General features: G+C 52.5%; 1 protein-coding gene across 1 annotated transcript in view; it reads right to left on the reverse strand.

The window, feature by feature from the left end:
* GDPD5 (glycerophosphodiester phosphodiesterase domain containing 5) overlaps window positions 1-12,204 on the reverse strand; it is an 87,842-nt gene that overhangs the window by 10,529 nt on the left and 65,109 nt on the right. The window contains exons 7-10 of the mRNA XM_052652521.1: window positions 6,724-6,822; window positions 6,344-6,437; window positions 5,823-5,968; window positions 1,287-1,369 (exon numbers count right to left, since the gene is read on the reverse strand). Of these exons, the coding sequence (XP_052508481.1) occupies window positions 1,287-1,369; window positions 5,823-5,968; window positions 6,344-6,437; window positions 6,724-6,822 (422 nt within the window). The remainder of the gene's footprint in view (window positions 1-1,286; window positions 1,370-5,822; window positions 5,969-6,343; window positions 6,438-6,723; window positions 6,823-12,204) is intronic.

Raw genomic sequence — 12,204 nt, forward strand, 5'->3', positions numbered from 1 at the left:
GCTCGTCCCACTCTTTCCTGCCCACCCACTTACACCAGCCTACCAAGGGGCTCAGGAAGGCTCTGCCCCTCTTTGGCCTCAGGTGTCCTGACTGCACAGGGAAGTCAGTGGACTGATAGGCGACTCCCTCTGGCTCTGAGGGTCAGACAGGGCTGGGGACGGCTGAGGAGGAAGGGCTGGGCCTATTGGCAACCTTGGAAGGCAGGTGCTATCTCATTTGATAATGGGGAGACTGAGGCTGGAGACAGAAGTATCTTAACTCAAGGCCTACCAGCCAGTGAGTGGTGGAACCTGGGTTAGAACCCAGTCCACGTGATGCCATATGAGAAGAGGGAATATGCAGGCTCCTTTGACAAATTCCATCCCACTATCATCGTGGTCTCCCCCACTGCTGGCCATAAGCCCCATAAGGTGCCTAAGTATGGAACAGTAAAAGGCCCCCGTGCTCCCTATCCTCAAGACGTTTTTCTACCATCTGCTAGGAAGAGTTGATAAACACACAATTCCAAAATGTCTACAATGGGAGTGGTGTCTTCATACTGTGGTACCCTAATTCAATACCCTGCCCCCTCCCCTTCTCAGAGATGATGTCATCAGATTGGTATGGATTCTTCTTGCCCTTTATATAAATATTAATACATACTTATTTATCTACATGTAGAAAATGTATCAATCAGTTTTATCTGGTCTTTAAAAATATAACTGACATCACAGTGAATGGATCACTCAAGAACTTGCTGATTTCACTCATCAGAGTGTTTGTGCTCCATCTTGCTGAGCCATACAGATCTAATATTTCCATTAAGTGGATCAGCGGCAGGACTCCAGGTCCCTACCTCCACTCTGCTTGAACCAAGAGAGTCTGTTTTGTTCTCTACATATTTTATATCCTAGAGTATGGCACAGGGGGATTCCCAGGTGGTGCCAGTGGTAAAGCACCTGCCTGTCAATGCAGAGGACATAAGGAACATGGGCTGGGAAGCTCCCCTGGAGGAGGGCATGACAACCCACTCCAGCATTCTTGCCTGGAGAATCCCCATAGACAGAGGAGCCTGGCGGGCTACAGTCCATAGGGTCACAGAGAGTCAGACACGACTGAAGCAGCTTAGCACACACACGCACAGCGAGTGTTTACTTGCATAAACATGGTGCCTGCCCTGCAGTGGGTAACACAAGCCTCCACTCTCCCATCCCCAAGACTCTGGGACCAGAGGTTTCTCCAGAGACCTGGATGTGGATGCATTGAGGAGGGGAAGAGGTGCTGTCCTCCCAATCCGCACACCTACCTTATGGTGACATCAGCCTGGAGTCCATACAGCTTCTGCTCTAGGGCCTTCCTGAAGGACATCAGTGTGTGCTCTGGGGCCAGCTGAGGGGGAAGGTGGTGGTGAGGGGAAAGCCAGGTTTTAGCTGGTGTGCCCCTCCCCAGCCAACAAAAGTCTTCCATGCCGGGAGGCTGGCCAGGCCTGGTTCTAATCCCCCTCCTTCAAGCAGTAGCTGTGGGGCCCTGGGCATTCTCTGAAGCTCAGTTTCCTTATCTGTTAAACCATGCCTGTCTCACAGATTTGGTGGGGGGGGGGGTAGGGAAACAGGGGTGGTTAGTGTTGATGAATATAAATGTGGAGGTCAGAGGATATTTTTACAGCCTTCTGCCTCTATATAGTCTGGGGCTGAGCTGAATGCCAAGTTTCCTCCTGTTTATACTTGGAGTCCGGGTAGAGATACCCAAGGGAGAGGAGAGGGTAGATACCATGGCACAGTTTCAGTAGGGTGACCAGTTTCCTCACCTATACAGACATGAAAACACCATCTCTTAGACTGTTATTAAAAGCCCCAAGCCTGTTGCCTGATATCCAGTAAATGCTTAATAAATGACAGCTGTTACCCTACAGCATCTATATCAGAAAATCCTAGTCTTAGTCCTGACTGTCCTTAACTAGCTTTGTGGCCTTTGGTGCATCTCTTTATCCTATAGGCCTTGGTTTCCCCATTTGCTCCTTGAGGGTATAAGTACAGTGTTCTCTGAGGGTCCTTCCAGTTGGGGGAGTTGGGGGTGTTGGGGGTCTGAGTCTCCCTCCCTAGTTTAGTCTGATGATCTTGTCATACCCTTTTCTGCCACTAGGGGTCAGCACCATACCAAGGGTTGTGCTAGGACCGAGCGCAGTGTAGGATGGAAGACTGGGAAGACTTCAGGCAGTGAAGATGGATGGAAAGTGCTCCCATGGCTCATCCCTTTCTCACCAAGACATGCTCATTCCCACCTTTGCTCCCTGTGACCATATTTTTCCCATTTCCGAGCACATAACACACTCCCCTCTTCTGGAAAGCAGCCTGGCGTGGCAAAGGCTTTGGAGCTGAGGTCGAACAATTCTCCTTCCCAGTCACCGACCTGGGCCATCACTTCCCCTTCTGGACCTCAGTTTCTTTAGCTGTCAAATGGGTTAATGTTATCAAGCTCATAGATGAGGTAACAGATGTCAGCAGTCTCTGAAAGGTGTGCTTCTGTCTTCCCCTTTCTGCAGGGCAGAGGAGCCTTGGGGGAGGTGCTACCTGTTTCCCAGTTAAGGGGGCTGTGTAGGACCCCACAGAGGCCCCTAAGGGGAGGTGTGGACTTGGTGGAGTTCCTACTCAATCACTTCCAAATGCCCTGGTGCCAGGCCTCCCACAGATGACCACCGGAGATGTACTGGCAGGAGGGAGACAGTGGGTAGACACAAAGAGCATAGCAGTGGCTATGGAGACTCTTGGGGGACAGAGGAAGTGTTTGGGCGGGGCCAAGTCTCTTTTCTGGAGGCTTTTTAAACTCAGGTCTCTCTAGGTTAGGTGCTGATTTCCTGGAGAAAGAGGGTTCCCACTGCCTCAGGCCGAAATGCAGATGGGGTGTATTGTCAGAAATGTGCGAGCGTGGGGTGGTCAGCACAGACTCATGGTGGACCACTGTGCTTCAGAGGCTCAACTCTGGAGTCAGTCTGACCAAATATTACAGTATGCACACACGCACACAGGTCCCCCCAACAGGAATGACACCCAGATACCATCTCCGAGACAGCGGGCTTACCACACATAGATGTGTGAACCCCCCCAGGCCGATGTATACAGGTGTAGACACTGATACTCACGCATTCACAGTGACACAAGAAAGAGTTGTGTCAAGACACCTATACCAGCCTCTTAAGGAGCGCCGCTAGGATGCAATCAGCCAGATGCACAATGGGGAAATTCTACAGGGCAAATGACTCAGTTTCTTCAACAAATAAACATATGGGGGAAAAGGGAAGAAGATTATTATAGACTAAAAGATACTTATGGAGAAGGACACGGCAACCCACTCCAGTATTCTTGCCTGGAGAATCCCATGGACAGAGAAGCCTGATGGACTATAGTCCATAGAGTCACACGATTGAAGCAACTTAGCACAAAAGATACTTAGCTCAGCTGGTAATGAATCCACCTGCAAGAAAATGCTGGTTCGATTCCTGGGTTAGGAAGATCCCCTGGAGAAGGGAAAGGTTACCCACTCCAGTATTCTGACCTGGAGAATTACATGGACTGTACAGTCCATGGGGTCACAAAGAGTTGGACACGACTGAGCAACTTTCACCTACAAAAAGACATTTTAGAGACAGTAAAGGAAAGCTGAGCGCTGATTCAGTATTAGATAGTATTAAGGAATAAACATGAATTTGGTTAGGTGTAATAGTGGCATTGCGGTCGTGGTTCCATGTTTAAAGTCTTTATGCATTAGAGATACACCCTGAAGTAAGTATGGGTAAAATAATACACTGTTTGGGATTTGCTTTCAAATATTAAAGTGGGGGGAAGGGAGAGGGGAAAGAAAAATCAGGGAAATGGATGAAACAAGAATGGCAAAATATTGCTAAGTGAAGGTGCTATTGGATTCATTATACTATTCATTCCACTTCTGCTAAAAAAAACAACCCGCACAAGGCCATCTCGCTCCTTCCCTTTGCCCCCTCCTTCCTGCCTCAGCACGCCTTCTTGTCCTGTGGCCTCCAGAGCAGGTGGGATGAGTAATAGGGGCCATGGAAAGAAGAGCAGCTATAACCTGGGGCCCTGCTTCCTGGAAGGCTGTGCTTCTAATTTATCCTCACAAAAGCCAGCAGCAGGGAGGCTTGGAGGAGATCAGCAACCCCCTGAGACACATGGGCAGCATGTGGCAAAACTGGACCCCCAAATCCAGATCCCTCTGATAGGAAACGATGGCCTTCCCAGCTGGCTGCCTCCAGGTGCTGAGAGCAAACAGCACAGGGTGTGATGGGAGGACACCAGGCTCCAACTCAGGGGCACAGGTCTCAGCCTTATCTAGGAAATGGGCACAGTAATACCCCCATATGCAGGGGGTGTAGGACCTTCAGGGTGATTTGCAGCCCTGTCAGACTCGACACCTCCTTTAAATGCTTCCTTTGTGAGGCTCCCTTAACTACCCTGAAATTCGGTGACACAGTGGACCTCCCAAAGACCCTCACAACCAAGAAAAAGCTCTCAAGAGCCCTCAAACGCCCTCTGGTGGTGAGGAGAGGTACTGCCTCTGTTGAGAACCGCATTTCAAGGCTTCTGTAGGTGGGGAAACCCAACCTAAGGAAGCAGGAGGGCTTGCCCAAGGAAACAGGAAAGTGTAACTCTTACTTTCTGTAAGCCAGACTCATATCTAGGCACATCACACATGCTAACAGACTCCTGCTCTTCGTGGCCCTATGGTGCAGGCACTCCCATCATCCCGGGGTACTAGATGGGGAAAACAGGTCCAGTGAAGATGGAATTGGTCCTGACTCCCACAGCTGCCAAGGTGCCTGGAAGCCTGGCTCCGGACCATACTCACTGTTTTGAAGGGGAGGGCCTACTGTGGGGTCACAGGGGTGACAGAGAAGGAGCAGGTGCTGTCTCTGATGCCTTCCTCCCCTGTTTTACCCTGGTGCAAATGTTTCCCTTTAGCAGTGGGCTTGGGGCTGTGCCCAGCTCTCCTGCCCACAGGAAGGTTTTGCTATTGCTTCATCCCGGCCCTGGGAGCCTGCTCCCCTCCCCACAACCAGCATCTCTCTCTCTTGGGTCTTCCTAACCCACAGCCTCACAATGTCTTTCCAGGGCCCTCAGGATAAAAGTGAAATCTTTTAAGCAAGATGCCTTCAGGCTCTTCAGGACTTGATCCCACGCATGGATGTGAGAGCTGGACTGTGAAGAGGTCTGCGCGCCCAAGAATTGATGCTTTTGAACTGTGGTGTTGGAGCAGACTCTTGAGAGTCCCTTGGACTGCAAGGAGATCCAACCAGTCCATTCTGAAGGAGAGCAACCCTGGGATTTCTTTGGAAGGAATGATGCTAAAGCTGAAGCTCCAGTACTTTGGACACCTCATGCGAAGAGTTGACTCATTGGAAAAGACTCTGATGCTGGGAGAGATTGGGGGCAGGAGGATAAGGGGACGACCGAAGATGAGATGGCTGGATGGCATCACGGACTCAATGGACATGAGTCTGAGTGAACTCCGGGAGATGGTGATGGACAGGGAGGCCTGGCATGCTGCGATTCATGGGGTCGCAAAGAGTCGGACACGACTGAGCGACTGAACTGAACTGAACTGAACTGAAACTCTCTAGTCTTTACACCAACCCTTTTCATATACCACCCCCCATCCCCACCACACACACATCATCACCAAGAAGGGCTAAAAATCGTTGCTATTATTATTATACCCATTTCCCTGCCAGCTCCTCCCTGCAAGGAGATAGGTTTTTGCCTGTCTCCCTCTGGAATGGCAGCTCTGCCCACCCCTCACCCAGTCTTTAGGGCCCACAAGTGGAACTCACCATGGGGGCCCCGCGGTGGCCGATGAGGGCAGGTTTGGGGCCCAGGTCCTTTTTCTCCATGATGCAGGGAGAGGAGATGGTGAGAGGGGCCAGGTAGAGGGCGAACACCACGGTGAAGAAGGTTCCGAGAATGGCTATCTGGGAGGCTGCAGACACGGGCACAACCGTGAGCCCCAGGCAGCAGGGCAGGGCATGCCAGAGCCCTCCTCCTTCCACCGATCTGGACCCTGACACTTTGAGGGGGACCCTGCACCAAGAGGACTCCTCATTCTTGCTGCAAAAGTGAACCCGGCCTCTAACTCACACACAGATGTAGAGACACAGAGGAGGGAACATGCAAGGCTGAGGCTGTCACCTCTGTGCAACCTGCAGGCCACTCTGAACTAGGACTCGCCATGCTAAGAGCAAGGGCCCCACCACATCCCCAGGTTGCCCAGGTCCCGTCCAGGTGGGGGCAGGGCAAGCTGGCCTTGGTGTTTGGAGCACATGGGTGGGGACAAGTCCTGCCCAGTCATACTTACAGGATCGCTCTGCACGGGCAAACTGTCCTGCCACAATCCAGGAGAGCGCTGTGACAGCCACCAGGGCCCCCACATGCAGGAATGGTGCTGTGCCCTTGGGTACAGGAAGGGACAAGGGAGACTGTCAGCTCCCAGCCATGCCCAGACCCAGCATCCTCCCAGCCTATCTCTATCCGTGGGGCAGGCAGCTGTCTCTGTTTTTCAGCGGAGGACACTGGGACCCTGGGTGCTAGAATCCTCCCTGTCTCTGAGTTGCTCTGTGATGTGGACCCTTACCCTGCCTTCTGGACTTCAGTCTGGAGGAATGGGAGTGACCTAAAGGCGCTGTCTTGTTCTGAGGGTCCTGGGGAACCAGCCCGTGGGCCCCCACCCCCACTCACCTGCAGGGAGATGAGGAGCACCTCCCACTCATCCTCCCACAGCTGGGCCACAGCCGACATGGCCACCACGGCGGCTACCAGGATGGCCACCAGCCCGATCTATAGGGGATGAACCACCAGACGGTCAGGGGGGTGCCAGAGCCTGGACAGCCCAAGGGTCCCCCGTGTGCAGGGGAGGGAGAACGGAGGTGGAGAGACAGAGGGAGGGGCCGAGACACGGACGGGGAGAGTGAGGCGTGCGGGAGAGGCCGACCTGGCAGGGCAGTGAGAGACGAGGCAGGAGGAGGCAGGTGGGCGGGCCCGGCGAAGAAGGGACTGGAGGGTGGAGAGAAGACAGGCGGGCTGGGCTGGGACATGGCCCCAGGGCTGGGACATGGCCCCAGGGCTCAGGCCCCAGGGGAGGGAAGACACTCAGCAACCAGGGGCCTCCCCATGTCCAGCAGGTCCCATTCCAGGCCTTGCCCGCCCTCCCAGCCACCTTTCATCCTGCGTGATGGGTGAAGATATCAAGGCTCCCCTGGAGCTGGGGCGAAGGGTGACTTGCCCAGGTCACAGGGCAGGAGGCTGAGGAGCCGGGTCCTGTGCAGGAGCCTGATAGCCAGTCCAACCTCCCCTCGGCCTTCAGGCGGGAGCAAGCAGAGGGGAGGCAGGGGGCGGCCCCGTGTGCCCTGCCACCAAGGCGTACTCTCAGTCCCAGCCTCCCGGCTTCCAGCCTCTGACGAGTTATGGGAGCTGCCCTCCCAGAGAAAGTAAGGAGCGCAGCTCTGACGGAACCTTTGTGGGACAGAAAGCTGTGGGGACAGATGCGATCTGACATGTGTCCCGTAACACAAGATGCTTCCCCACACTAAGCAATGCCTAGCTTCTGGTTATTTAGCCCCCAGGGTCCCTGCCTTGGGCCCTGGATCTATATCTCTGCACCACCAGGCTGGTCTTGTAAAACTCAAGTCATGCCTTCACCCTGAAGCCTTCCACAGCCCCCAGCTCCACAAAGCGCCAGCCAGGACCACCACCTCTGACTCCCTACTGCCTGCTCCCAGCGGTTCTCTGTGCCAACAGGGCTCTCACCCTCTCTCTCTCCCTACAGTGCCTTTTCTGGCAGTGGCAGCAGCATTCCCAGAGCCCTCCAACAACCAAACAGGCTCTAAATTGAGTTTCTGGCTCGTGAGAGCAAAAACGGCAGCTGATCCATCTTCGTTCCCTGCCAAGCAGGGAAGATTCATTCTTGTCTGGGATTAAGGTTTCCTTTGGAGGTTTGTCGTTCTGGCCCATCAGCCTGGAAACAAATGTTCTACTAAGAAGCAGTAATAAGGCTGAAATGGGTAGGAACCCTTATGGACTGTGACAGGCTGGCCCAGAAGACATGGGAATAAGAGGTATGAAGGTGCGTGGAGGGCCCAAGTGTGCCCTGGGTCTGTGGTGGGCCCCGTCGCTTTTCCCTCATGTTTATCCTTGGGAAAGCCCAGTCAGGATGTCATCGTCTTCATTTTACACATAGGAAAATAGGGCTCAGAGAGCAGAAGGGTTTGCTTGGTCATGTAGCTTAGATGGGGCAGAGTCAGAAGCAACCCCCATTTTGCCTGTCTTGGAGGTCAGGCTCTTTCTGGGGATCTGCCCTCACAGTGAAGTGGAGGGAGGCCCGGGGAGCATCTTCTCGACCCCCCCACCCCAACACGCAGGCTCCCTGCCCCCAGCTCCAGGCACAGCAAGCATCTCTGGAGGCTCACTCCCTGAGCGTGTTTTATAACTGCTAGTGGAAATACTTGTGATAAAACTGATTTCCCAGGATCCTAATGCAATGAAAATCTTTATCCTCTCTGAACTCGGCAGTTGTCATAGTGGCAACCATTATGCAGCATTCCTGCAGTGGTCAGCGCCTGTGGGATTTCGCCACACACACTGTGTCCTGAAGCCACGGAAACAGTGCTGATTCCTAACAGCTAGACTGCTGTTCCTCAAGTCTGACTGCAAAGGATACATCCCACCCAGAAAGTGGGGAAAGCCCAGGGGAAACCTCGGAGAAAGTGGCCTTCGGTTTTTCGTGCTGGAGGCGCTGCGGTTCGTGATAACAGTTGGAGGGATGGAGGATACAGGAGGTACGTCCATTCATTCACTGAGCCCTGCCTGGGTGCTGGGACCTGGGAGGAGTTGGAAACCAGCCTTGCCAACACGTTGGCCTCTTGGGAAGGTGATTAGAATCTGGGTTCCGCGTGGTTTAAGTCACAGATGGTTGGCCCAGGGTTCAGGGACCCACTCATGTCACATTCCTTGGTGACTGTGCCTAATGGTGTGGTTACCCTCTCAGAGCATGTTTCCTGAGCTGCAGACATGGGGAGAGTGAGCACCTGCCTGAAAGGGGTTTGGAAAGATACATGAGAACACGCAAGTGAAATGCTCAGCACCATGGCTGGCAGCAGAATAACCAGTGCTTACTAAATGTTATGTTAGCTGCTCAGACGTGTCCTACTCTTTGCAGACAAATGTTAGTGACATAATTTTTTAAAGTGGGCATGGGTTTCCCTGGTGGCTCAGTGGTAAGGAATCTGCCCGTTAATGTAGGAGATACAGGAGTCGTGAGTTCAATCCCTGGGTTGGGAAGCTCCCCTGGAGAAGGAAACGGCAACCTATTCCATTATTCTTGCCTGGGAAATCTCATGGACAGAGGAGCCTAGAGGGCTATAGTCCATGAAGTTGCAAAGAGTCGGACACAACTTAGCACCTAAACAACAATGGCAGCATCAAAAAGAATGAAATAATGCCATTTGCAGAAACACAGATGGACCTAGAGATTGTCAAACTGAGTGGAGTAAGTCAGAGACAAATTTCACATGATGTCACTTATATGTGGGATCTAAAAATCAAAATGGTACAAATGAACTTATTAACAAAATAGAGTCACAGATATAGAAAACAAACTTATGGTTACCAAGGGGGAAAGGGGTGTGAGGAATAAATTGGGAGATTGGGATTGATATATATATATAATACTACTATATATAAAATAGGTAACTAATAAGAACCTACTGTATAGGTCGGTTCTTATACAGGGAACTATACTCAGTATTCTGTAATGACCTATGTGGGAAACAATCTGAAAGGAGGAGACATATGTGTAACTGAATCGCGTGGCTGTACATCTGAAACTAACACAGCATTGCAAATCAACTAAAAAAAACTACACCGAGGTACCATTGTCACCCACCGGGAATGGCAAAGCCTGGAAATGCCTGAACACTTTATGGGCAAGGGTGGCTTTATAGGCACAATCATGTATTTTTGCTTGTGCGGGCTCAGTCGTGTCGGACTCTTTGTGACCCCTTGGACTGAAGCCCGCCAGCCTCCTCCGTCCATGAGATTTCTCAGGCAAGAATACTGGAGGGGGTTGCCATTACCACCTCCAGGGGATCTTCCTGACCCAGGGATCGAACCCACATCTCCTGCGTTGCAGGTGGATTCTTTTACTGTTGAATCACCAGGGAAGCCCATACATAAATTATACTGCAAAAAAAAAAAAAAAAAAAACTACCAAAAAAAATGTTAAGATGCAAAACGAGGGTATAATAGGCTACCCTTGTGTTTAAAGGAAAAGGAATGCGTGTGTGTGTGTGTGTGTGTACATACACACATCTGCATGTGCTTAAAATACCTCTGGAAAAATAATGGGGAGATTTACATTTTGTACTTCTTTTGTAATGTTGAACCGTGTCAATGTACTAACGGGCAAAAGTTAGTTAAAACAACCCCCGCTCCGCAAATAAGAATTCCTTAAAATCTTAGAATAAAACTATAGAGTCTTGCAAACAGAGAGCTAGAATTTCCAGCCCCTACTTGACTACTGAGCCCCAGGGAGCTCCTTCCCTCCTGGTGCAGTGGATCCAGCTAAGCATCAGCTGGAAGGACGTTCCTCATGCTGAGATCTCTTGGGAGGGATCAGAGGGGAGAGGAAGGCAGGGCTGGCACCCTAGGGGCTGGCACCCTAGGAGCTGGCACCGGTGCAGACGAAGGGATCTGAGCCCCTGCCCCCAGGAGAAGACTCCCTGCGCTGCACTGCTGCCCTGGCTGGCCTGAGCCTCCAGATGCCTCTCTGCTGGGATCAAGCAGGTGTGCCCTGGCCTGCTGAGAGCCAGGCAGGCCCCAGAGGAGGGGGCCTCGGTGTGCACCAGCCCCACCTGGGGTGCCCGCAGTTGTCATCCTTTCAAGTGTCAGCTTTGCAGCTGGGAAAAGAAAGTCCCTCACAGAGAAGGCTTCAGAAGTGCAGAAGAGATCTTAGGAAAGAGTGATGAGCAAGAGGAAGGTGGGAGGCGACCAGAGGCGGCTCACTGCTCTTTATCCCTCCAGGACTTTAGTCACCTGGGTCTGACTCCCCAGCCCCAGACCTTGGAGGCATGCCTGGATGCCCACAGGCACCTCCCACTGCATGCAGGCCAAGTGGAGCTCACCACATCCTTCTTCCAGTTCCCGTTCTATATCCTTTTAGCTGGAAGTGAGCCCCTCCCCTCAGAGTCACTCTGGACCCATCTCACGGGCTCATGATTATTCCTGGACATTTCTGCCTCTTCCTGAATGGCCAGCCCATGGAGTCAGGCTCTGGGGAAAGAGAGGTGGCCTGGCCCTCTCTCTGGGGCCCTGGTGCTCCTGGGAGGGAGGGCCTCTGTCTGGGTCAGTTCTGTGCCACTCCTGAGCCCACTGGGGTCTCAGAAAGAGCAGGAGGCATCAGCCGTGTGCATTCCACACCATGTGTGCCATGAACAGTGAGCCGGAGAGCCGAGGCTCTGGAGTGTATGATGCCTCTTTGCTTTGGGTCCAGCCCTGCATGGGGCACTGGGGACACAGAGATGGAAAGTCAGTTCTGGTCTCTGCACAGAGCTCCTAGACTAGGGAGGGTTGGGGCCAGGGAGCCAGATGGAAATGGACAATGAGATGTCAGGACTGTGGCCAGGGAGCCTTAGGGGACTGGGGGAGCCTGAGAAGCTTTGTGTAGGTGGGAGGAAAACCAAGGAAGGGTCCAAAAGAGAGAGAAAGGGAGGCAGGAGCGAAAACATAAAGCAGAGAAGAGCCAGGCGTGCTGGGAGGGCCTGAGATGTCTCGTGTGGCAGAAGCCAAGGGTGACGGTCCCATGACAGCAGTTGCGAGAGGTCAGCAAGGGGCCAACCTGCTCAGGGCCTTCATGTCTGGAGGGAGGGCTTGGATCATCCTGGGAGCAATGGAAGCTGTGGGAAGGGCTTTAAACTGGGAGTCATATCACTGAATCAGAGTTTTAAGATGAGCTCACTGAAGAGAAAGAGAGGATGAGACTGAAGTCAGAGCCAGCCAGAGAGCTGGAGCTGTGACCTACGCTGGTTAACCACACGGCTGTGGATCTAGGAGCCTGGACTCTCTACTTATTAAGTTGGAAACCTTGGGCAAGTTACTTAAGCTCTTTTTACCTCAGTTTTCCCAACTGCAAAATGGAATGATAATAGCACCTATGCTGTAGGGCTG

This window comes from Budorcas taxicolor, chromosome 15 (genome assembly GCF_023091745.1).
Source record: "Budorcas taxicolor isolate Tak-1 chromosome 15, Takin1.1, whole genome shotgun sequence".
Lineage (NCBI taxonomy): Eukaryota > Metazoa > Chordata > Mammalia > Artiodactyla > Bovidae > Budorcas > Budorcas taxicolor.